This window comes from Centroberyx gerrardi, chromosome 14 (assembly GCF_048128805.1).
Source record: "Centroberyx gerrardi isolate f3 chromosome 14, fCenGer3.hap1.cur.20231027, whole genome shotgun sequence".
Lineage (NCBI taxonomy): Eukaryota > Metazoa > Chordata > Actinopteri > Beryciformes > Berycidae > Centroberyx > Centroberyx gerrardi.
In genome coordinates this window covers 5,813,789-5,841,198 of record NC_136010.1, presented here as the reverse complement: position 1 = coordinate 5,841,198, position 27,410 = coordinate 5,813,789, and the positions used below count along the sequence as shown (strand labels likewise).

Genomic DNA, 27,410 nt, shown 5'->3' with positions numbered 1-27,410 from the left:
ATAAAAAATGCATCCCTCATGGTTTGATTCCAAAATATTACTTTTCCATTTTTGGAAAAAGTTTGCTACCAAAACTATTTGTCAGAAACGGTGTCAAGATTTAGTTACCAGCAATGCCTTTTTTTGATACGAGCAAACATTTTGTACAGTTGTTGAGTTTTCTTGAAATGGTGGATATCTCATTTTGAAAAGAAACCTTTCATGTATATTTTTGTATCAGACATCCTCCTGTCTGTCCTGAACATCCAACTCAGGTCCAGACAGTCTATTGCACATTAAAAGTCCTAAAGAAATTCTAATTCTTAATAAAGTCATCGAATATTACCAGCTAAACGAAGAGTCTATTTAACAGACACATCTGGAAAATTACATCTCTCACATGATCATTCCCCTGTAAATACATGCAGTGATGGAAACTGACCCTTAGCTCAAGTGTTCATCAAAAGGGACCAGTACAAATCAGCGAATATTGACTGACCCCAGCGATGTACTTCCATCCTTTCCATGAAAAACTCAATTTGTTTAATGTAAACAAAAGATTAAATGTGATTAATCGCATAAAAAAAGCCTTAGTTGGCTGATTTTAACAACCAAATAATCTATCAAGTTATCTGTGCCTTTACTTGGCGACTTAGAAGACATTTCAAGACCAGTTAGTCTATAATTAAAGTCTATAATTTGATGAGGATAATCCCAAAAAAGATGAATATCAATTTTCGGCAAAAAAAAATATCTTACCACTTAAGTTTATCATTCAATATCTTTAAAATACAGAGGATTCAGTGTCTAAAAGTGGTATTTTGTCAACTAAGGACTTAAGATACCTTCTATCCTTTAAAACCCTATGATAGCTTGTTGGGATTTTGTGGTGTCAATCATTTCGTAAGACTAAGTATCACCTGGGTATCTCATTTTGGAGGGAAACCTTTCTAAAACCAGATGCAGCGGGCCAGTCTCTAACAAATACACAAGCAGACAGTAACTGTGACTTTCTTTTAGTCCTGTGTGAGTCAAGGTGATCTTCTCCATAACTTCCCAATAAGTCAGGAAGTCATAACTAATGCATCGCCCTCTCTCTCTCGCTGCCACTCCGCTTTAGCGTGCATGAAAACAATAAAACATTAATAACCTCCAAACCCAAAACCCCCTACAAATGGAAGGTTATTTCGGCATCTTTAGCACCATGGGAAAACAAAGCATTTCGTAAATAACAACTCGGAGACGCTTCTGCGAGCTTTCCGCGGCTCCTGTGGGCTTCGAGCCAATCTTTTCCCCTTCGTGTGTCCGCACTTCAAAGAGGGTCGGGGAGCTCGGGGGCTGGCGTGCATAAAGCCTCTAAGAATAAACGCACTGATCTGGAATCGTCGGCGCGGTCCCACGGCTGCATGAACATCAATACGCTGCGAGAGAGGGAAGCTGCTCTCCGATCGGCGCTCCGGCTCTAAGATGCTTTGCGGCCGCGGTCCCCGGCGTTCCGGAGGGTTGAGGGAGTTCAGCGCTATCTCTCTGCGCCAGGTAGCCTGACTAATAGCACACTCAAAGCTTCTCGAATGTCAGAGCATCCCGCGCTCGCTTCCTGGAAATCCAGACGGAAATAGTCTGCAAAGTAGCGTACAATAGAAGCCCACAGCTGGAGTTGAAAACAGCCATCCCCCCGAAACGTTTTTTAAAAAGCTGCAGCGCGGGGCAGGATGACGGGTCATGAGGCAGAGACCTGGCATTTTCCTCTGAGGCAGAAAGTATAAGAGAGTCATATAGAGCGGCTCAAAAGGAGGATTTGGAGAGACTGCTCAGGTGGTTTGTGCATGAAAAGTCTGTGATTTAAAAATGATTAAAAAAAAGCTCTGTGCTTGCAGCCAACAAAGACTTCATCGTTTTGCTCAAAACCTCACGAAGCTGTGGAACCGGAAAGGAGCTGGTTTTTTTTTGCAAATACAAATTTGTGGTTTCACGTTTACATTTTTGGGGAATTTAGCTGAGGCTCTTATCCAAAGCGGCTGACGATGGATGAGCAGGAGGCTCGCTCAAGGGCACGTTGACAGCAGACATGGGTAGCAATGGACACACATTGACTCTTGCGGGGGTCAAACCTGTGACTTTTCATTTTCTAGACAGTCTTTTACCCATTAGTCCACCCTGCCTCCTGTTTTAATAATGATGTTGTGACAGAAACTACTGTAAACCCAGTGCCAAATTCAGAAAACGGTTTCAAATAATTGAACAACTTGAGGTGCGCTTGATTTAAGTTCCCAGAAATGAAGCGTCAGAGGAGGCACTGCTTGCAAGAAAAGTTAAAGCAAAGCATTCCTCATGTTTTATCGATGCATTCAGCCACTGTATTCAGATACTGTTACCCGGCCATGCTTCCAACACCGGGAGCAAGTCCTTGAATTTCCATGAAGCAAGCTTTGCATGAATTAATAAACAAATTTCCATCTTTCCATTGACACATGCTGTCGTTAAATTTACTCAACAAACAAAGAGCCGTATGAACTTTCATTGCCGTCCTGTGTAGCTCAAATGGGTAAAAGCTGGCACTAACACCGCCTGGGTTAGCGGTTCAATTCCCTTTGTGATTCAGTCATGAACATATGACACGAACTCTGCCGTGCTTCGGGGTTTGATTCCACTAAACATGAGGAGACCCACGCTCACAATGTGTGCGCTCACGGTGCTGTGACAGCAAACGACAAAAGGAAAAATGTTACAATTCGCATAAGAAAACGGAAAAAACAGCCAAATTGGATTTACACACAACAAAAGCGGTGTGCTGCGTCTATGAAATGCGCTAAACTTTGTTCTGTGTTCCGGTGCCTTCAACCCTTTTAGTTCACACAGCATGTAGCCACAATCACATGGCTTTAAATCCCATTTCACACCATGTTGTCACATCCCTTTGTCCGGCCTTTCCTGTCTCTCCTCTCCGTTCACTGTCCGCCAAAACGCCTCTAATAAAAATACTTGAACAGGCTGAATTGCCAAACCTTTGTGAGGAATTTTAGTTTTATGTTTTGCATTAGTTGCCCCCCCGGTCAGGAAAATAAACAGGGGGCCGGTGAACGAGCGTTGCCCTTTTTCAAACGCACAAAAAAAAAAAACGTTTGAAGTTGTGAACGTTACACGGAGCGTCTGCTGCACAGTCACCTAGAAACAATGACTGCAACTCCCAGAGAGAGAGCGAAATTATGAACACCCAGAGTGGCTCTTACACACCAGTAAACACAAATAAATAAATAGATGGATAGATACGTAAATAGAGAGAGAGAGAGAGAGAGAGAGGGAGAGAGAGAGAGAGAGAGAGGCTTGCCATACATTCATGCATGTACAATAAGACACATAATGTTAACATATAGGCTACACACCATTACAAAACGCAGTTATGCACACACGCACGCACGCACACGCACACACACACACATACATACACACACACACACACACACTCACATACAGCCCAGGCGCTGGCTTGACAGCTGATTTCTGCGCTCTGTTTGTTTTTTAAAGCCTTTCTACCCCTGAGGTCCGGGCACTCATTATTCTCAGTGCAAAGTAGAACAGTGAAAAAAGCACAGTGCACACACACACACACACACACACACACACACACACACACACACACAGCAGCCACAGCAACATAACAGCCCTGCTGGCTTAAACCACCTCTTTACAACAGAGGCACTAATCCTTTAGATTAAACCAGATACACTTAACTTACACACATACACACACACACACGCACACACACACACTCTCTCACACACACACACACAAAACACTAAAAACAGAAAGCCTGTATCTGTCGCTCTCACACGTAAAGACTCTCACTTTTAGCCCATATCACATTTACACACACACTCATGTGTATTGTACTTATAAACAAATCCACAATGCACCGCAAATCCACACATTGACCTCTATAGCATGCAGACATGACATCAGTTAGCAGATGTTTGCAGTAGTAGCCGTCATCCCCCATCATGCATCTGTCCTCCATTAGTATTGTGGTTGCAGCTGCAGCCTATTCTTTCTCAAATATATAACTACAGAGCCAGTAAATTGCTCTAAAATAGCTTATATTTAATGCAAAAGGAAAATGTTTGTGTCCGCAGGCGGCTTCAACAGGCCTTCACCTTATCTGGGCTGAAGCATTGTTGTTTTTGTGTTAAATAATTTGGTGTTTCGGAGCACGGTGTTGCGGCTCGAGCGCTCCCTCTTGTAAATCATGGCAGTCACCCGAACACCTGAGGCAGGGTGTGTCTGTAACCGCTTTCATCGCTCATATCACCGCGTGGGCCTTCTGTCGCCTGAAAAGATACCAAATTTAAATTTTCCAAACAATTACTCCCGCGGGGCGGTGTAATAGCGCAGCAGTAATACTCCGTTCACTGCGGTGAAAAAGCACTTGTATGATGCCTACTTCTGTATGCCAAGCACTCAAACGCACATAGAGCGAATGCAGCCGACAAAACCACGGCTGCATTCCAATTAGTACTTATAATACGGCTTAGATGGGTGGAAATTTGAGGAAAGCATGCTCAGAAATGCCAATGCTTTGATAGAAATTTAGAAAACACGCTTAGGTTAAAGGTTAAATTCCCCACATCTGGAGGCGCGGTTATTCTCAAAGGAGGATCAAATCCCACCAGAGTTTTCATTCTTGTGTCGCTCGCTGCTTTCCTACTGTCGGTAGGACGGTAAAAAAAAATAAAAAAAATACTAAAAGGTCAGTTGTCTCCCTAACTTCCTCTAAAGATGCTGCATATAGCATTTTAAACATGCATATTATATCAAATTATCCATCTCTATATCACGCCAGTGGTATTGTTAGCCAAACCACGGCATTGTTCTTATAAAATGTGTTGGACGAATCCACATATATGAAACAGGACTTATGATTGGTCGACAGCTAGGAAGCTCTTATTGATCAGGTAAGATCCAATCACTCCTGACTTCAAAGAAACAAAAGAGCCAAGACTTTAATTTTGGTAAGAAGTCAATAGTGTCTTAGTCCTCTGGTGTTTTGGATCCAGCAGAAACCAAAGAGCCTCTTCCAGTCGGTGCTTTGATGCTTCATCACTTACATCCCAGTAGCACTCTTTTCTCTTCTTCTTTCCATTGCGCTCAATATGTCTGAATATTGCCCTCTGTTTTGGTATTATTGAAAACCACTCCAGCCGTGTCCGTTTCAGTCCGGCAAGGGGAAGGGAAATGTAAAGGATGAATGTCAAACTTCCCAATTAAAGTAACAGACAAAGGGCAAAAACATCCAGCAAGGTCCTGGAGCGTAGCAACTGCAGAAGGAGGAAAAAAATAGATGCACCCGCTTTCCTCCAGTTTAATAGACCGCCGATGCTTCTGCACATGCTTTCTTCACTTTCTTTTTTTTTTAATTAGCTTCCTAATTAGACTATCCCATACAGCGACTACGGTGCAGCTTGTAATGAACCTCTGGAGCGTCATGCGAGCTCGGGTTTGAACATTTTTATTTGAGCATAACCCTCCGTCGGCAGCTTCAGCCTGCATAATGTGGCTGAGTGACACGTACCGTAAATTTAGCAAACTGTGTCTCTGCCAGGCTGCAGAGGAACAGAGGAACAGTGTCAAAAATCCTGTGTGCTTTCTGGAGAACTCCGCAGGGCATAACGGTCTTCAAAAGTTCGACTGAGATGGAAACTTTGCTGTTTGATTATTTTAAAAAAATGTTGTAGCGGCCTGTCCTGACACTCACTGTCTTTACAAAAAACCAAGGCTGTACGTGAGTAAAGGCCACGAAACTGGGCCAAGAAATAGTGGAGTGAATCTCAAATATCTGGAGGAGGAAGGAATGTTTTGAACGTTTGAGCATAAAAGTCATGTTTCCCACTTTTGAAGTCAGTCTAGCAATCTATTGCCTTGCAAATTAAGCCGAGCAATTCTCGAGAAATTCAGATACTTGATAAGAATTGTTATTTTTGTCCAGTACCATAATGCAGCTCAAATTATTATTCAGTCTGATGAAATTGGATGAATTTTTCAAATGATCCGCTGCTCACAGAGCGTGTAGCGGGGTGACGGGCGTGTAAAAGGTGAAAGAAGCAGGTTTGTGTCCAGAGGCTTCACAAACCAACTGCGAAAATCTGAGCGGGAAAAACTGAATGTGTAATGCTCTCATCTCCCCAACAACTGCGGCTGAAAAGCCCTTGAGCAAGACACACATCCCACATATCAAGTGGAGGAGCTCTGTGGTCAGAAGCAAAGGACTGTAGTTGTAGATGTGAATGTGTTGGTAAGAAATGTGGCACGGAAAAGGGGATAAAACCATTCCCTGGATAAATAAAGGTGAAAAAACGCACCTTTAACACACATTTGGCTGTTACTGGGATCCTCTCCATAAGCTGAGTCATATATCTCTCAGTCTTTTATCCATTTCCATACAATAATAGGATCCATTTACTTAAGCTGAGTGCACAGCCCACTTTCCTCTTAACACCAGCTTTGTATTGTATTGAACACACTAAAGTATGTCATGCAGCTATAGTGCTGGAGTTAATATTCCTGCATCTGCTATTGAGTGCATGGGCGGCTCTCGGCAGACACTGAAACTATGTCGAAATCACTGACCAGATCAGAAACAAACATTAATCTCACCCAGAGCAAATAGCACATGACCCCTATTGTTGCTCAATATCTATTATTACTGCACAGCTAGCTGCAGACTCAGTCCCTTGATCTCAGAGAGGCAATTTGTGGTTACAGTTTAGACATTTATAGCGAAGGGCTTAGGTTTCATTTCAACTTTAGCACACTGATTGATTGATTGTTTTCCTTCTCTTCATCAGCAAGATTGTAACAAAGACATAAAATCATATGAATGGGATCAATGTGAAATACAGTAAGATGCCGGTATTTGTTATATTTCTTGTTTTTTAATCCTTGTTTTTTATCTGTATTGGTGTTCATTTGTCTTCTCTAAAGTGCTCTGTAACCAAACTTAACTTGACTTAAGTGTGTAAATGTATTGGTAAGGCCATACAGTATGTGTAAATGCGTCAGTATGGCTTACTACTTGCATCAGAACCCTCTTTACCTGCAGTATATACAGTCTAAAACTGCTGGTCAGTTATGCAACAATATCCTCAGTGCCTATGTGCAAATAAATGGTTTGTCTTACATTGTGCTAAGGCATGAATATACCAACCTCTTTATGAATGTGACAGAGGGATACAGGGATGAGGAGACTCGCTGACCGATGTGAAATACAGTAAGACATTGCCAAACTAAACCCCTGATCTGAAGGGCAAACAGTAACCAAATATGTAACATGACAAATTTGTTGTTGAAATGCCTTTAAAGTCATGTACTGAAAGGAGTTTCAAACAACTAGGAGAAGGGCTCCATGTTTTTTTTAAAGGGGAAAGGCTGACCAAAGCCAATGACAAAATTTGCATTCGGTAAAATTCAACTGTGCTTCTGAAACCTCAGAGCGAGCATACAGTCAGGCATAAGTAATTGGTGTGTGTGTGTGTGTGTGTGTGTGTGTGTGTGTGTGTGTGTGTGTGTGTGTGTGTGAGTGAGTGTGTGTGTTCTCACCCCAAATCTACCCCTGTGCATTTAGCTGACTTTCTTCTCCAGACTTACTGTATTTGCTCAAGGACACTTCGACAGGCTGGTGGACACACAGCTGTTGAAAGCGACACACTGGCTGTTACCGGGACCGAACCCGTGACCTTTTGGTAACGGGACACTAACCGCCCTCTAGACCAGCGTGCCATCTGTCTCTCTCTCCTCGCTGTGTCAAACTGTGCGACCCCTCCGCTCAGTCCAAACCATTTAGCTCCTGACGGGTGGTAGACGCATCGTGGCCGAAGACATGGAGGGTTCGTCTAATGGATTCTAATGGACTGGTAACAGTTTCTCTATAGTGTGGCTGCCATGTTGTGGTTGGACATGATGTATATGTAGGTCATCCTGAGTTCTTATGTTGTGGGTTTGAGCTCTGTCTGGACACTCTGTCGCCCCCACTCTCTCTCTCCTGCTTTGAATAATGAATTATGTGTTCAGTCAACTTGCCTGGTTAAATAAAAGTGTATTATTGTTATTATTATTAGTAGTAGGTGTTGTTATAGTAGTAGTAGTAGTAAGTGTAGCAGTAGTTTTATTAGTATTTGGTTGCTGTATTTAGTAGTAGTACTTCTAGTATTGGTAGTAGTAGTTGTAGTAGTAGTAGGAGTTGTAATTGCAGTTGTAGTAGTAGAGGTAATAGTAGTAGTAGTAGTAGTGGTAGTAGTAGTAGTAGTAGTGGTAGTAGTAGTTGTAGTAGTAGTAGTAGTAGTAGTAGTGGTAGTAGTGGTAGTAGTAGTTGTAGTAGTAGTAGTAGTAGTAGTAGTAGTGGTAGTGGTAGTAGTCGTAGTAGTAGCAGCAGTAAAAGGTGTAATTGCAGTTGTAGTAGTAGTAGTGGTGGTAATAGTAGTAGTGGTGGTAGTAGTAGTAGTGGTGGTAGTAGTGGTAGTAGTAGTTGTAGTAGTAGTAGTGGTAGTAGTGGTAGTAGTAGTTGTAGTAGTAGTAGTAGTAGTAGTAGTAGTGGTAGTGGTAGTTGTAGTAGTAGTAGTAGTAGTAGTGGTAGTAGTAGTGGTAGTAGTAGTGGTAGTAGTAGTAGTAGTAGTAGTAGTAGTAGTAGTAGTAGTGGTAGTAGTAGTAGTAGTAGTAGTAGTAGCAGTAGTAGTAGTAGTAGTTGTAGTAGTAGCGGTAGTAGTAGTGGTAGTAGTAGTTGTAGTAGTAGTAGTAGTAGTAGTAGTGGTAGTAGTAGTAGTAGTAGTAGTAGTAGTAGTAGTAGTAGTGGTAGTAGTAGTAGTAGTAGCAGTAGTAGTAGCAGTAAAAGGTGTAATTGCAGTTGTAGTAGTAGTGGTGGTAATAGTAGTAGTAGCAGTAGTATAGTTCTAGTTGTAGTACTAGTAGTAGTAGTGATAGTAGTAGCAGCAGTACTGGCAGTAGCAGTGGTATAGTTCTAGTAGTAGTAGTAGTGGTAATAGTAATAGTAGTAGCACTAGTACTACTAATAATGGTAGTTGTAAAAGTAGTTTAAAGATGAAATACCATAAAATAATTTATTCTATAATCTATATGTATAAACCATAAACTAGAATCAACAAATTAGATTCTGCCATTTTTAAATTAAATTAATTAAAACACACACACACACATTTTCATCTCAATAAACTATAGCTCTATAGCCTCTACAGCGCTGACCTTGTGCAGTGGTCTATGTATTAATGTATTGGTAGGCTTACTGCTAGTTAAAGGGTGGACCTCCCTCTGCTCTCTCTCTCTCTCTCTCTCTCTCTCTCTCTCTCTCTCTCTCTCTCTCTCTCTCTCTCTCTCTCTCTCTCTCTCTCTTTTAACAGCACTCAAACTGTAGCAGACTCTCTGCCCTCTGACCAATCAAATCAATATAGAGCATGTGGGAGACGGGTGGTAAACACACACTGCTTTTTAAAGGCCTATTATATAAAACCACTTTGTTGTGATGGTAAAGCTAAGCCTGCGGGGCATGCTGGGGGTTTCAGGGGCCAAACCATGTATTCATCATAACATTACATTAAATCTGGTCCGTGGCGTTTGTTGCATGTCAGCAATTTTCCCCTATTTTCTTTCTCCTATTTGTTGTTTTTTTTTCCAAGCAGAAGCAGATGTTTTCCTTTTCTTTCTCCATGTAGACAAACTAAATAAAGCTGAAATGGCATCAAACAACATGCCATAGATAGATAGATAGATAGATAGATAGATAGATAGATAGATAGATAGATAGATGGCTCTTAACCATGACATCAACAACATGAATAAAACTGGAGAGGCTTAACATGGTGAATACTACTGTAAAATTAAAATGAGATTCTGCCTTTGCCTTATTATACCACCACGCTTGGAAGCTCCAGTAAAGAAACACATTTTTATCTAACATGAACCTAATTTAGAGCGCATTTGCTCCGGGGTGCTGACCTTTCTGAGTTGACCCACATGTAAATGCAATGGTTAACTTACACATGCAGCATCAGTTTACTCACCTGTAAAGCACTGGCAGTGTTCCAGTTAACTGCAGTGTACTGGCCTACATGTAAAATGTACAGTGCACCGACTTATGTCTAGGCTTACTACTAGCAGCAGTGTATTAAACCAGTGTGTAAATGTATTGGTAGCATTCACAGCTTTCTCCGTTATAATAGAGTGGAATCATTCACAAACAAACAAACATGGAGGGAAGCTTGGTACTTGCAGCGGAGTTTGCAAAGTTTGGTTTTCATGTTGAACGCAGGAACTGAACGCCCTCCCTCAGGAAAGTTGACTGTTTATGTCAGAATTATCAAGAAAATACCCTTCATTCCACAGGGAAAATGTCTTATTCCTACTTTTCCTTCTGTTCCTGCCCAGGGACTGCAGATGAACATTAGCTCTACAGCTAAATCCTGTATAACAGTATTGTACATGGTCCCTGACAAATAAATAATAAACTAAACTAAACTTTTCCCTTAAAAATAAAAATAGCAAAAAAAATGATAACAGAATTGAAATCGAAGTGAAATTTTTCAATATGATAACAGATGTTACAAATATTTTCTGTTGGCGCTGAGATGACGCTTCAGAACAAAACGGTTTTAGTGAAGCCTTGCACTAAATCCTGGTGTAAATAAAGGTCTTCTGGACTCACAGTACAATCGTTTGGCTTCAGAACATTCTGCTGCACAAGCTGTTAGGAGAAATTTTATAGTCATTTTCTGCCCTTTTTGGAACTCTAAAGAACCAATTCCCGTTCACTTCAGTTGTTTTGGAGGAGGCTGACATGACAACTCGCTGTGCGTTATGTGGACATACAAACTTCACCAGTGTTTCGACTGATATGAGGGTGAGTAAATAACGGATGAACTATTAATTTAATCAGTTGTGCACAGCCTCCAACCTACCTTCACTCCCATCTTATCAGCCATCCCTTTCTTATTGCCTACGTCCCTGCAGTCTGTCATTCTCTTACTTCTCTTGCAGTTTGCCTTGCTATTACCTGACTATCTCCTTTACACACATGATGCTCTTGCCCCCATTTCTTGGAATTTCTAATTTGTTGTTATTTGTTATAATTCTTGTAATTCTAAGTATTGTTATATTTCTTGTTTTTATCTGTATTTGTGTTCAAGCACTCTGTGACAAATGTGTTTGTAAAAAGCACTGTGTAACCAAACTTGACTTGACTTACCAGTGTGTAAATGTATTGGTAAGGTCATGTAGTATGTGTAAATGCATCAGTATGGCTTACTACTGTTATCAAAACCCCCCTTACCTATATACAGTCTAAAACTGCTGGTCAGGCATGCAACTCAATATCCACAATCCTTATATTGTGCTAATAGCATCAATATACCGACCTATTTATGAATGTGATAGCCTACAAACCAGAAGACAGAAGCACTGGTGGACTCAACAGCAAACACATTTTGTAGTTCAATCCTGTCCTGTAAAGCAGACATGAAAATCTTTCCCCCTTCAAACTGTTTACTTGTTAACAAAAGGATCTTTAACATGTTGACAGTGCAAAGTCTTTGTTTCGACCTTCATTTACCCGGGGAAGGAAGGCTTGTGGAGCGCGCATGCTCTTTTCCGGCACCGCCCTGCTCTACATTCATACTGTTACACACACGCACACACACACACACACACACACACACACCTGGGAGTTCCCACAGTCTTCTGCTGTTGGCCACTGGAGCCATTGCGGGTGAAGGGGGTTACTTTGCTCAAAGGCACCTTCAGCTGATTTCATTTGGGGTGCCGAGCTTAAAATTATTTTTTTATTTCCATGTTTGCTTCACAATCAGTTGACCCCAAAGCCTGCGTTCCTGTGTGTAAATGTGTATGTGAGCTTAAACTGCTGGCAACACACACACATGGACGCAGCATTCACTCTAATCTCTATTCACCATAAATATCTGAATTATCCTGAGAATCAACAGTCTGGGACAAACAGTCATACATATATCAATACACAGAGAGAGAGAGAGAGAGAGAGAGAGAGAGAGAGAGAGAGAGAGAGAGAGAGAGAGGAAATGGGAGACAGCAAGAGAGAGAGAAAGATAGTCAAATAGTCAAAGAGTGAAAGACTAAGACAGAGAGAGAGAGCATAAGACAGATATATAGAGAAAGAGAGAGAGAGAAAGTGAGTGAAGAGAGTGAGGGAGTGACAGAGCAAGACAGAGAGAGTGAGAGCGGGGGAGAGAGAGACAGAGACACACACAGAGAGAGAGAGACTAGAATACTCCCAGCACTCTCTGGCATGCATAGATAATACTATTCATTGAAAAGACATGAATAAACTCTCAAGTGCAATACGTTCAGCCACTTGAGAGTATACACACACACACACACACACACATGCACACACACACACACTCACGTGCATGCACAAATAATACATAACCCACATACACGCATAAACGCAAAAAATATGCGCAAACACATACACAGAAAAATCTCTCTCCTACAAATACGCACATGCGCGCACACACACAAAATCATATCGCTTCTTCAAGTACTTACTTACTTCGACACACACTCACACACACACACACACACACACACACACACAAAGGGAGGATGATAGCGGGACAGGCAGATGGATGAGGACAGATATCAGATTGGGAGGAGAAGGCTTGTCCTGCTGGGCTCTTAGACTCACTATATTACATCTTAATCTCTCTCTACAGATGTGCACACACACACACACACACACACACACACACACTCACTCACACACTCACACACACACTCATACATGCTCCTCCCAGCTCTCCAGTATAAGACAAGAGGACACACTAGGGAGCCATGCCAGACACTTACGTTGTGTGTGCTGAAGTGTGAGTGTGTGTGTGTGTGTGTGTGTGTATGTGTGTGTGTGTGTGTGTGTGTGTGTGTGTGTGTGTGTGACTCCACTTTCGACAGAGAAAGTGAAAGGAAGAGTGAGAGACAGAGATAGAGAGAAGCAAGAGAGCCCAAGAGACAGCGATGCAGATAAAGGAAGAACAGAGATAGAGAGAGCAGAGATGAAAAGAATTAAAGAGGAGAGGAAAGGAGAGGAGAGGAGAGGAAAGGAGAGGAGAGGAAACGAGAGGAGAGGAGAGGAGAGGAAACGAGAGGAAACGAGAAGAAATGAGAAGAACAGAGTAGAGAGAGAATGAAAAAGAAGGGAGAGAAGGATGGGAGGGAGAGAGGAGAAACAAATGAGAAGAGAATGAAGAATAGCAAGAGAGAGGGATGCAAGGAAAGAGGAGACAAGGAGCGAGAGGCCGTGGGTGGATGGATGGATGGATGGAATAAAAGAGAGGAAGAAAGTGATGGGTGGAGGAGGGATGGGTAGTCACAGATAACACACAGCACACAATGAAAGTGACAGTTTTGCTCCCAGCCTGACTCTGCCTGACTGTTGTTTCATTATAATCTCATAACTGTCAAATCCTGGAGCGAGTGAGGGAGAGGGAGAGAGAGGGAGAGGGAGAGAGAGAGAGAGAGAGAGAGAGAGCGAGAGAGAGAGAGAGAGAGAGAGACAGAGAGTAAAATACTTTCAGGCAGTCAGAGTGAGAGAGAAACATTGAGAAAAGGGGGAATGAATACACACATCTGGTGCAACAGTGCTGAATGAACATTGAGAGGCAGTTGGAGACAGGAGAGCACACACATTTGCTCGCTTGCTCACTCACTCACTCACTCATTCACTCACTCATTCCCTTCCTCACTCCCTCCCTCCCTCACTCACTTCTTCTCTCACTCACTTGCTCACTCCCTCTCTCACTCACTCACTCACTCCCTACCTCACTCACCCCATCACTCCTTCTCTAACTCACTCACTAACTCACTCACTCATTCCCTACCTCGCTCCCTCCCTCTCTCACTCACTTCTTCTCTCACTCAATTGCTCACTCACTACTTTTCTCACTCCTTCTCTCCCTCCCTCATTCACTGCCTACCTTGCTCCTTCACTCACTCACTCCCTACCTCACTCACTCCCTCACTCCTCTCACTCACTCACTAACTCACTCACCATTCCTACCTCACTCCCTCCCTCCCTCCCTCACTTACTTATTCTCTCACTCACTCGCTCACTTCCTACCTCACTCACTCCCTCACTCCTTCACTCACTCACTAACTCACTCACCATTCCTACCTCACTCCCTCCCTCCCTCCCTCACTTACTTATTCTCTCACTCACTCGCTCACTTCCTACCTCACTCACTCACTCACTCCCTACCTTGCTCCTTCACTCACTCACTAGACGCTCACTCACTCATTCCCTACCTTACTCACTCACCCACTCCCTTACTCATTCACTCGCTCATTCACAAACTCGTTCACTTATTCATTCATTCATTCACTAACTTGCTCACTCACTCACCTACACACATGCACACACACACACTCACTCCTTCCCTAGAGATGGGCCAGAATAGTCGACTAGTCAACTGTTCGACTAGGCTTTTTTTGTGTTGTTTCATTCTTGACATGCACCTCTGGTTTATTTTGATTATCAAAGTATATTTTACAGCGTTACAAGTGTTTTCATGTCTACTAAAATAAGCCAATAAGGCCTAGATCTATATATCTGAACCTGTGCACAGCAGCATGCAGCACTGTATGTTATAGCCTATTCATCTTTTTTTTTGTGACGATGCCAAAGTTGCCTAATCCCATCAATTTTATGAAGGTTGTTGGAAAGCAGTCTTAAATCTGCCCTATTAAAGTTTCATCATTCATCTAAAATATGTCATCGTTATAAACTAGACCAAGGCTGCAGGTCAGTGTTCAACACCAGCACATTTCTCTTGGCCCTTTTCCTTACTTACTGTAAGAAATTGATAAGCATTCTGCCTCAAAAAACGCACAGCTCATGCTTTTTCATTATAAGATAACCAAGAAATGTATTCTTAAGCCTATCCACAGTTGAGCCTAATTTAACTATGGGCCTTTCTTGAGATGAGTCAACTTTTGCACATCCCTGCTTCCCCCGCTCATTCACTCACTCCCCATTTACTCACGTTTAAAATTAGGCAGAAATGAATATGCATGAGGTTACGTGTACGACAAGGCAGCCGGTTTAAAAACAGTGTAAATAGGGTAGCGGGTCACACACACACTCCCATGAAAAGCTTTCTGACAGAATACAAACGCAGCGCTAATGCACAGCGGGTGAACCACAAAACAGCACAAGCAGGCCTTCAAAGCAACAACGCTGCTCTCTCTTCCTCTGAACCGGCTTCTGAGGCTTTGATCAGCGTGTGAGAGCCAAGAGGCCCTTAAACCTTTTTTGGAAATGATTTTTAGTGAGCCGACCAAAGCCTGAAAATACAACAAAGAAATATAAAATGAAGGGCTCCATTCCGAAAGAACTACATATCCATTTCTGAAGAAAACAAAGCTGAAATCCATCACTCGGTTGTCAAAAATGTGGGTTATTGCATCTTAAGAAATGTTATCTTTGGCAGGAAAATGTCTTGAAAGTTCTAATTAATTTCACTTTGATGCCAACAATCATTTTGTGACGTAAAACGCATCACACACACACTTATTTACCTGAAAACGATGTGGATTATTACTGTAAAACATCTCACCTACATTTTAGGATTCACTCAATCTCTCCACACACTTTTTCTCTCATCCTTCATTGTCTTTCTTTCATCTGTTTCTCACACCCGATTCTGAACTATGCATCACACATATTACTCCTTTTCTTTGTCATCTTCCACGCTTTGAAACTCCGCTAAACCGACTAACACCATTCTCTCCAGTTTTTTTTACCTCACATGCCTTTAGCTAAATCTAACAGGTGTCATAAACATGGGTAGCAGATCTGTCTCTGTCTCTCCTTCTCTCACAAACAAATGCACACATAATTTCTCTCATCCTTCTCCTTACGTGACTAATAGGCAGCAGATGTCTTAGACGCAGGTAACAAATCTCATTTCCTGTTTTCTCTCACTCTCATTCAATTACTTAAATGTGTTTCAGGGTGCATCTGTGTTTGTTATTGTTATCATTTGTTCCGTCAAAGACCGCAGTGGAAGTAAGAGTTTTCTCTAACACTTTTCAATGCCGTCGTCTTGTTTTTTTTATCATGTACAGCTTTACTTTCTTTCCCAAATCGAGTCAAAAAATCCCATCAAACTCATTCCTCCATGCAAGATAAAGAGATAGAAGTAGAAGAAACACTGAATTAGAGCTCAACTAAACGGTATCCAGCTTTATCTCTCTCACGCACACACACACACACACACACACACACACACACACACACACACCTGTGGAGTCTCACTAAACCCTTATCTTCACAGTGTCTGTTGCAGCCAGAGTGATATGAAGCTGTGTTGAATGGACCCAGATTAAACTGAATACACACAAAGACACACCCTGCCTCCTCCCGTCGTTCCCTCCACGGTCTCTTACCTGTGACGGTGATCAGCATGGGAGCCACCAGCGGCCTGTTGTTATCCAGTTTTCGGCTCAGTCGGATTTCTCCGCTGGTGTGATTCAGGAGCAGCAGGTGCAGCTCGTTCCCCCTGTCGATGGTGTAGTACAGCCGGTCCGACACGTCGGGGTCGTGGGCCGGTACCCTCCCGATCACCCCGCTGGGGAAACTATTGGACCGGTTTGACACAAAGTTGTTGAAAATGATCTGGAAATCCTGAAGAGTGGGCCGGTTGTCGTTCTGGTCCACCAGTCGGATCCGGATCGTGGCCCGGCTGACGAGCGGCGCCGAGGTGGCCTGCACCACAATGACATACTCGTTGCGGGCCTCGTAGTCGAGGTCGATGAGCGAGGTGAGCTCTCCCGAGAAGATGTCCATCTGGAAGATCTCGGGGATGTTCCCCTCCACGATCTGGTACATGATCTGGGCGTTGGCACCCTCGTCCGGGTCGGTGGCGGTGATCTGGGCGACCACGGAACCCACGGCGCTGTTCTCCTTCACCAGGACCTCAAAGTCGTCAGCAGGGAACACCGGGGCGTTGTCGTTCACGTCCAGGACGGTCACCTGGATGTGGACGGGTGTTCGTTGAGGGGGAATGCCACGGTCCACGGCGTAGGCGGTGAGCTCGTAGAACGGCACGCTCTCGCGGTCCAAGCGGCGAACGGTTCGGACGATGCCGGACGTGGGCTCGATGGTGAAATCCCCGTCCCCATCCTCGCCGTTTTGGAAGGTGTACTGGACGCGTCCGTTGGCGTGCGCGTCACGGTCGGTGGCCGAGATTTGGAGGACGCTGGTGAAGGGAGGAGCATCTTCACTCACTGTTCCCTGGTATCTGGGGCTGAGGAACTGAGGCGCGTTGTCGTTCACATCGTTCACATTCACCTCAACATACGTCGTGTCTGCTTTCTGTGGGATTCCGTTGTCTTTGGCTGTAATAGCCAAAGTGTAGGTCATCTGGTCTTCATAGTCTAGCTCTGCATGGAGTGTTATAGCACCTGTGCCCGGATCAATGCGGAATTGTGGGATATTGTCTTCCAGGAAGTATGTGATTCGAGCGTTTTCACCAACATCGTCATCTGTGGCACTGATGACAACAACAGTACTTCCGGGCGGCCGGTCCTCGTTCACACTAACAGAATAGTGGGCGCTCTGGAACACGGGCCGGTGCGTGTTGGCGTCTGTGATGTTGACGTGAACCTGGCAGGTGTCGTGGAGCGTGCGGTCTGAGGCGGTGACCGTCAGAACGTAACGGCGCTCCTGTTTGTAGTCCAATGGCAGAGCTAAGGAGAGCAGTCCGGACCCTCCCGCCGTGCTGATGGCAAATCGGTTTCTGGTGTTCCCTCCTGTAATCTGATAGGTTACGGCACTGTTGACATCACGGTCCACGGCCGTGACGCTCACTACGCTGGTGCCGACTGCTGCATCCTCATTCAGACGGACAAAGTACTCCCTTTGGAGGAACTCAGGCCGGTTGTCATTGACGTCCATCACTGTAATGGTGACACTCGCTGTAGCTGAAAGAGGCGGCATGCCATAATCCCTCGCCTCCACGCCGAAGAAATAGTGCTCCACTGATTCTCGGTCAAGAGTGGACTTCACAGTGACCCAGCCCGTGGCAGAATTGATGATGAATGGTGTGTCAGAGCTGGTGCCAGTCAGCCGGTACTCCAACCGGGAGTTGTCACCAGAATCGGTATCAATGGCCTGGATGTGGAGGATGGAACTCCCAACCGGGGCGCTCTCAAGCACGGATGCCTGGAACGGCGTGGAAACAAAGATTGGCGGGTTGTCGTTGACGTCCTTTACCTGCACACTGACGATGCCGGTGTTGTTGGAGAGAGGCGGCCGGCCGTTGTCCTGTGCACGAACACGGAGAGTATACTCCCTTTCGGCCTCAAAGTCTAGTGGCGCCACCACCTGGATCTCCCCGGTAACACTGTCGATGGAGAACTGTCCGCGGCTGTTACCGCTGATGATATTATAGTGAACAGCAGCGTTACTGTCCTTATCCCGGTCTGTGGCACTCACACGGAGGATCTCCGAGTGCAGTCGCACATCCTCCTTCACCGGCACCACGTAGCGCTTCTCGCTGAACTGCGGCACGTTGTCGTTCTCGTCCAGAACGGTGATGAACACTTTGACGGTGGCGGAGCGCGGCCCCGGTTCCTTCCCCTGGTCACTGGCCTCCACCTGGAGTGTGTAGTGCTCGTTGGTTTCCCGGTCCACCGCTCCACGGGTCGTAATGAGCCCGGAGCGCGGGTCGATCTCGAACGCTGCCCGTGCCACTGCAGCCGTGTCGCCAACAAACCGGTAACGGATATTGGCATTGGAGGGGGAGTCTAAGTCTGTCGCTCTCAGCTGTAAGATGGGATAGCCCTCCTCAACGTTCTCTCTGATTGTCTCCCTATACTCTGTCTGCTCAAATATAGGAGAGTGATCATTCCGGTCTGAAACGGTGATGGCCACCATCGTGGTGCCAGAGAGACGAGGGGAACCATGATCGGTCGACGTGACCCGGAAGTAATGCAGATCCATGTGTTCTCGGTCTAGAATCTGAGTGGTGGTGATGAGACCTGTTTCTGGGTGGATGTAGAAGTAGTCAGATGACCGACTGTTCATTAGCGGGGCCATGGAGTAGGTTAGCCTGCCTGCGTCTCCTGGGTCTGGGTCGGAGGCGGACATGGCTATGACTGAGGTGCTGGGCGGCTGGTTCTCAGCTACTTGCACTTGGTAGTTGTACTGGGAGAAATGGGGATGCCTGTTGGCGGCGCGGCGAGAGCGAGGCCACGCCATCAAAACCTCCCTCTCCCTTTCTTCCTGCAAGGTTTCATCATCTGCCACTATTATCAGTCCTTCCAGGCTCCTCTCTCCCCTTGAACTGTGCCTCCCCCCCTCCTCCTCCTCCACCTCTTCCCTCTCATCCCCCTCTCCTCCCTCTCGCCTTTCATCCGCCTGGCTCTCTTTCTTCCCTCTTTTGCTCTCTGGCTGCGTGACGCTAGTCGTGCTACTGCCCTTCTCCTGACCCTTCCCTCTCCCTGCCTCTCTCCTCTCCACCTCTCTCTCTCCCTCTCTCTGTCCCTGTACACTCGCATCTGTCTGGCTTGTCTTTGTTATTCCCGCTCTCCTCTCCCACTCCTCCTCCTCTCCTTCCTCCTCTCCCCCTGGTTCTTTCTCTCCCACCAGCCGCGCCTCTCTGCTCTCTCTCTCCCCCTCCCCCACCTGTAATTTTCCTCCCCCAACAGCAGCAGCAGCAACAGCAGCGGACCCCTCCAAGCCCTCTCCCTCCCTCTCTCCGTCCCTCTCTCCCTCTCCCTCGGCCCCCATCTGCCGCCTATCTGACTGACTGACACCTTCGGGCTTTAATGGCACTTGCTTACCGGATTTTAATTGTATATGCGCGCGACCCCCCTGGTCGGTGGCTGAGCAATCGGTGGCTGAGAGGCTGTCAGCGCACCCGGCGTGGACCAGCTCTCCCGGTGCGCTCTCCCATAGGTGCTGCTGCTCTGTCTGACCGTCCCATGACGGCTTCCCCATTTCAGAATCGTCACTATATCCCTTTAACCCCTTGTTGCCCTCCTCTCCGTTGTTGTTATTACTGTTGGCGTTGAATTTACTCCACAAAAAGACAAGCGGAGAGTCTGGAGGGATTTCCCCGGGCGCTGTCCACCGTGCGCCTGGTGCTGAAATCACGTCCTCTGCAGAGGACAAGGGAACCGGTGACAGTGGCGGACGTGAGTCATCGTACCGTGTGGTCAGGTTAAATTCCGAGAAAAACGAGGGGTGGTTTGCTGTAATGTGATCAGAGTGAGTAAGAAGACGGGGCTTGATTGCTCTAGCAGAGTGCGCCGTTGCTGATATAATACCGGGAGATGTAACGGGAAACTTGACAGTCGTGAAAAAGCCTGAGTCACCGGCAGACTCAGAAGGCTCAGAAGTTGTGTTTACCTTTTCAGCAGATAGACAGCGGATTGTGGGTAGTTTTTCAGTGTCTGTATAATCTTCTGGCTGTGTTTGAGAGAGTGTAATGAGCAGCGGGCCTGGATATTTTGATACGATTTCAGAAGCGGCGCTTTTGTTGGATGGAAAACATTGGCCGGGCGTCTGTGTGATGCTGCTGGGGGAAAATTGGATGTGGAGATTACTCGGTGCTATACCTCCCTCGGGGCCCATAAAGTCGGCTAAACATCCATCCCCCATTTCTATGCTGCCCAAACAGCCAAAACACCCACCGGGTCCCTCCACGCTCTCTCCCCGGGTTTGAGCGCTCTGCCCCCCGTTTGCCGGTGCTGATTTCCCCTGCCGGAGCTCATTATCAGCCCTATGTTGGAGCGTCAGAGTCGGAAAAGCTAAATCATTATCCGCATAATTAGTTAAATTAACGTGTTTGTTGCCTTGGTTCACCTCTCCTCCTCTTTCATCCTTTCCTCTCTTCCTCTCCTCCCTCCTCCTCCCATCATCCGTAATTCTGGCATGATAATACTTGCTCCCTGCTTTCTCACCATGGAGAGGGGGTCCACCACAACCTGGGTGCGCCCCGGTACCGGGGTTAATCCCTGCCAGTGCGGTACATCTGCGCGCACCCCCCGCTGGCACCTCCGGGGCGAGGTAGGAGCAGGACGAGGGAGGCTGGCGAGGACCCTTCTCCTCATCCTCACCTCCTCCACTCCTCACCTCCCTCTCCTCCTCCCTGCTAATGCGCCCGGTCAAACAGCTATCATCACCCCCCTCTCTGCTTCTGCTGCTGCTGCTGCTGGGATCGATAACATTGTGCCTCCCCAAATGAGAACAATTACCAGCCCTCCTGTCCTCACCAGCTGGATCCCCATCAGCATCCAAAGCGTTGTTATGAATGTAATCAATGTAGCCTGCTTGGGAGGAATTGCAGCTTGAAAGATAATAAATGTCCGAATTTGACACCTGGCAGTAGTCTGAATTGTAGCTTAAATGGGAATTAATATTACGGGTGTAGTTTGAAGCCTGAATGTGGCGTAAATCGTATCCAGAATAGGAGTGAATGCAACAAGAAGAGCCAATTGGCAAGGGGCCAGGTGAGAGGTCCTTGGTTGGGGCTGGGTGCTGGGTGGTGGGGCTTGGCCCATGGAGAGGCCGGGGCGTCGGGGAGCACCGTGCAGGAGAAGGCCCTCTCACCTCCCGAGCCCTCTCCCACACCTCTCCCCCTCTCCTCCCTCCACTTCCGGGTCCCCCGCGCAGGCCAGAGGCGCGCACAAAGGCTCTGGCGGCGCCACGTTCGGCGAGGTGTGGTCTCCAGACCGGCGGCCGTTGCGCGCACGCTCTAGTCCTTTGTACCGACCGTTTTTTGCCGTTTTGAACCGGCGAGGAGGAGAAAACAGGTGAAGCGGGAGGTGAAACAACGCCCTTCCTCCTCCCCCCTCTCTCTCCTCCCTCTCCTCCACCGACGCCGTTAGAGCTCGCCCTGCTCCTAATACCTGGGCGGGGAGGAGGAGGAGGAGGAGGTGGCGGAGGGCCGTCTCCGCTCCTCCAAAACGGCCCGACTCCTTTCAGTCTCTCCCCCCGTCTCCCCCTCTCTCCATCCCGGCGATATCCTCCCTGCGCCCCGTAGTCCCAGACCCACAGCACTCCTCCCGGGCATTCCTCTGTCTGTATCCGCTCTACGATCCACTTGCTTGGGCGTAGATCCCAACTGCCTCTCGCCGACTCCCCCGGTGCCCCGTGCTGCTGCTGCTGCTGCCGCTTCTGCTGGCTCACTTTACCGGCGTCTCGGTAGCAGCGGCCCGGGGTCCATCGGCAGGAAGCCCCTCCTGTCGCTACCGTCCCCGGGGTGAGGGCGAACAAAGGGCCGAGGAGAAGCAGGTGGAGTACCAGAGGCGAGAGCAGGAGCGGGGTGAAGCCCGGTAGCGGTGCAGCCATTTAGTCTCTTCCTTTCTCTGTCTCTCCCCTCCTTTCTCCCTCTTCCTATTCTCTCTTTCTCCTCTTGTGCGTCTTTCCTTCTCCCTTCTCTTCTTTCTCTCTCTCCCTCGTTCCAGGCTAAGTAGCCAGTTCCAGGACCGCCGGCACCGCCCGACACCTTCCCCCAGGCTCCCCCGTCTCTCCGTCGGCCTGGAGAGTTGGCATCTACCCGCTGTGGTCCGTGGAGCTGGAGGTCTGAGCGTTAGGAGCGGCGCGGCAGCAGCATCTCTCCTCCCGTTCATTCACATCCAACATGGCTCACACACTCACACACTGACTGACTGACTGGCTGGCTCACACACTAGCCTTCCCCCTCGTCTGCGTGTGTGTGTGTGTGTGTGTGTGTGTTTCACTCTCTCTCCCTCTCTCTCTCTCAGCCTCTCTCTAGAAGCGGCGGCGCAGCCCGGTGGTACTATCCACACACACACACACACACACACACACACACACACACACACACACACACACACCACTCTCCTCCTCCTCTCTCTCTCTCTTTCCACCCCTCCCCCTCATAGCTTGCTTGCTCTGGCTCAGCGCCTCTCTCTCTCTCTCTCTCTCTCTCTCTCTCTCTCTCTCTCTCTCTCTCTCTCTCTCATAATGGTTTGCTCCGGTGCGCAGGGCTGTTACACAGCACCCGCGGCAGCCATATCCACAACTGGAATAGGAGGGGAAATAGCCTGTATCTTACACAATCACACTGTCATCACCGTATCATCTGAAGAATTATCATTTTAACAAATAATCCTACATGTTTTACCACCCGTAACGACAGAGCAGAGGCCACTTCTGCTGATTCCTAGAAATATGACCCAAAAATGATATTCTAATATATTATAATGAAATGAAATAATGCAACAGTGGGATGTATTTTGGATGAATCACAGAAAAGCTCTCACTTCACAATGTGCTTTGATAATTCCTATCAACTTTAACCCAAGAAAAAAACAACCAAGGAAATAATTTGAACACTATGTAAGCTATTTTATTTTATTTTCGAATTAAGTCAAATAACTACACATTTTGCACTGTCATTTGCTCATGAAGGACCGCAGATTTTGATATTCCGTAATCTGACATTTCAAGCTGTATTCCAGTGGGGTGATGATGTAAGCCCCGAATTGTCAGGTTAGCCATGGTGAAAGTGACGTCATCCTCTGTTTTAACGTCGGTGAGTAATTTCCTCACATATACACACACACACAATCACAAAAAAAAACCTATAATATTCTTATAATATTCCTATAGGAACTTCGCGTGTCTGTGATGCTCAGTTTGAAGTTCAGTGACCTTATTGTATTTGGTGGTATGTTTTTTTTTTTATAGTGTCACTATAATATTCCTATAGGGACTTATACACTTGCTGTAATATTTGTATAGTAGCCTATGCTTCTCAAATTTATCATAGGTTTACTGTGGTTCATTTTAGTAGCAAGGGCACACACGCAATCCGGCAATCTTCCCAATTTAACACCAATTTGCGCATGGCTAAATGGGCAGATCCATTTCCTGATACTTGTTGAATAAATCGCATTATGCAAATACCCCCCCACACCCAAGCATCCACCCCTCCCCCTTCCGATTCGATACTAATTTCTACTGCTGGCTGGGTGGCGTGGCTTTTCTAATGACACGGCTAAAATGGAATATGATTTCTTCCTGTGGCGGAGGGAGGAGATACACCAGGCGTGTCAGTCGGGGACGCCGCGCATCGCTGCTGGGATGCAGAGAGGCTGACGAGCATCCAATCTGTGTCCTGCGCTGCGTGACCGACCGACCAAGCGTGCGCGCGCGCTCATGCCAATGCGCGTGCACTTGTGCGTGTGGGTCTCCATCCCTCTTGTTTTTTTGCTTTCCCTCTGACTCTCTGGTGGTGTATGTGCGTATGGTGTGTGTGTGTGTGTGTGTGTGTGTGTGTGTGTGTGTGTGTGTTTTCTTGTGGTTCTATACTTATGAGGACCAGATGTCCTCACAAGGATAGAAAGATGAGGGATTTCCTCCAAAGTGAGGACATCTTGCCTGTTCTCACTTCTTTAATGGGCTATTTAGGGTTTAGGGTTAGGGTTTACATTAGAAATACACAGTGGAATATTTTTAAAATCACTTCTCAAAGCAAACTACAAGAAAGCATTTTTATAATGTTCCTGTCTGTCTCCTTATTTCTTTATCCTCATGTCTGGTTTCATTTTTACTCTACTCTTGTTGTGTGTATGTACTCTCTTATTGTATTTAATTGTTTTGGAAAGCACTTTGTAACAGTTGTTTTAAAAAGTACTATATCAGTAAAGTTTATTAGGATATTATTATTAGAATTAGGTTTATGTTAGGGTTAGGGTTAGGGATGAGGGGATGAGTGTAATGAATGACGGTCCCCACAAGTATACAGTAGTAATACAAACGTGTGTGTGTGTATGTGTGTGTCGGTTTGTGTGTGTGTGTCAGTATGTTTGGATGCCTGCCTCTCTGCCTTGGAGCGCAGCCACAGCGATGTGGATGCTTAAAAATTCATACCTTTCTTTCCCAAATAAGATTAAATGCACAAAAGAGAAATGCTCTCTCTCTCTCTCTCTCTCTCTCTCTCTCTCTCCCTCCCTCTCTCTCTCTCTCTCTCTCTCTGCCTCTCTCTCTCTCTCTCTCTCTCTCTCTCTCTCTCTCTCTCCAGGTCAGCAGCATCCATCCAGCCTCGTGCTCCGTTAACCGGGAGTCGCTCCTCTTTATTTCTGACGTGGCTCAGCACAGCAGACACCCTCGCGCGCCTCGGTGTGATTACTGTGGAATGTAGGTTATTGTGGCGCGAGCTGGCGCCGATAACGGGATTTGGAATGGATGCATGTCGGGGGGGAGAGGAGGAGGGAGGGGTGGGGGGGGGGTGAGGCAGTCTAGACGAGAGTGACTAGGCAGCGCTTGAAGCAGTGTGATCGGTATTACTCAGTACACCAGTTCAGTAATCATAATAATACTTCATTCAGCCCCGTAGGGAAGCTCTTTTCTCCCTTTCACCCCATCACACGGAGGTCAGAGGTCAGGTTCAGCTGCAGATCAAAGCACCTGGAGCATGTATTGCTCAAGGACACTTCAGCAGCTTGCCAACATGGGTGTTTGAACCTCCTTTCCTGCAGTTGAATCACAGCCTCTCTACTCACTGCACCCCCCTGCTTTCCCCAAAAGACGCTGAAATCAAAACTAAATTTGATGGAATTTAAATAGTAAACCATTACACTACTCCTTCCTGGGGAAAGTAATGCTATTAGGCTATAGCTATTTCGATTTCAGTATAGTAGCACAATTATCACTCCCTCTAAGTGTGAGAATAAAGTTGAATTATGTAAAAACTACAATCCACACCGATCACAGGAGTTTAGATTTTAGTTTAGTTTTGATTTTCTCTGGGTGGAAATATTCCCTCATCTTTGATTTTATTAAGCAAACGGATGACAAGAACATTGGACATCAACACTATTTGGCTTCAAAGCGAGGTGACTGTGTTCTCCTGGTTTTGAGAGGATGCAGCTGCCAAATTTGGGGGTGTTAACGGAAAAGTAATGTGTAATAAACGAATAGTGTAATGAATTACTGTTCCAGAGAGCATCAGGTGAAGTAAGAGGATTGCTTTTGACATAAAGTAAGGAGTAATGAGTACTTGATTGCTTTTTTTGGGGTAACGAGCCCAAACACTGAATGTGACACTCACAACAAAATGAAACCCATGCAGGAGAGAGGATTACACAGCATATTTCCCATCAAACATATTCCCTCTCCACACTATAGAACTCGAAAACTAGATTAATCCTTGTATGCCCTTGGACGTCTTTGAGGTATTAATAGCCACACAATCTATCAAGGGGAATAAAGTCCAGACAGCAGTGAATCCACCGGGTCAAATTCCTGAATATGAAGCAATTCTGATTCCTATTCTGGAAGATGGGCGGTTAATTACGTTGAATAGGAACTCTATTAACATGAGAACGTGAAAACTTGACGAGTCGCCACATTCCTCCAGAAACTAGTTTGAGATATAAATAGACACACTGCCAGACCGTCAACCAAAACAAAATGAAATATCATCACTCCTCAGTAAAGTGCGTGGATCCCACTCACATTCTGGAAGATTAGTAGTCAATTATTGATTGATAGAAACCCCAGTAAAGAACCTGGAGGAGCATGCACCTGGTAGTTCTGGCTAATTAATTATTGATTGCTGGAGACCCCAATAAAGAGAGTGAAAACTTGACGAATCCTCCTGAAACTTAGTAAAATAACCCCAGTCAACACAAATAAAATGCAGAAATAGGTTATATCCAGGGAGGCAAAATCCTCAGTGACACATTTAAATGTCTTCAGCGCTCAATATTAGTGATGGGATGATCTGCTTATCTCACGATACGATACGATACGCGATATGAGGTTCGATGAAACGATGTAATAAATAAAAGTTCAATGACAACAAAGTCTGACTGTGCAGAATTATGTTTATTTCTGAGACACAGCAATGGCATTGGCTTGCTAGAATGTAAACAACAATTAAAAAATGTCATTACAAAGTGCAAATAATATAATTTGGATTGAAAGTTTATGAAACTGTGATAGTCAAGCGTCTCATTTGTGATTACTACAGCAGAATAAAATGGAGCTAATATCACTCACAATATAATTTCTCTGCCCCACGATACGTATTGTCACATTTTTCTGTTGTCATATGTTGAATTTCCAATATATCGTCCCATCCCCACTCAATATATTCGGATTGGCTTTCTGAAAGACTCGCTGCGGATTATATTACATAGAGCATGAAACCTTGATGAATCCCCAATATACCCTTGAAAAATTCTTGAGATATAAATAACTCTTGTCTGTCAAATCAAATAAAAATCCGACACAAACCGACCAGGGCAACTGTAACTCTAATTGACAGAATAAAATGATTCAGCAGCCATCAAGTACTTACATAAACAGATAAATAAACAAACACTAGGATTTTTTTTTTTTTTTTTTACTAATTCCAGGGTAA

At 45.7% G+C, this 27,410-nt stretch overlaps 1 protein-coding gene across 1 annotated transcript in view; it reads right to left on the bottom strand.

Annotated features, from left to right (window-relative positions):
• celsr3 (cadherin, EGF LAG seven-pass G-type receptor 3) overlaps positions 1–22,363 on the bottom strand; it is a 127,469-nt gene extending 105,106 nt beyond the window's left edge. Inside the window, exons 1-3 of the mRNA XM_078288237.1 lie at positions 21,102–22,363; positions 19,561–21,044; positions 16,453–19,509 (exon numbers count right to left, since the gene is read on the bottom strand). Coding sequence (XP_078144363.1) covers positions 16,453–19,509; positions 19,561–21,044; positions 21,102–22,363 — 5,803 coding nt within the window. The remainder of the gene's footprint in view (positions 1–16,452; positions 19,510–19,560; positions 21,045–21,101) is intronic.
• Between the last annotated feature and the right edge of the window lie 5,047 nt (positions 22,364–27,410).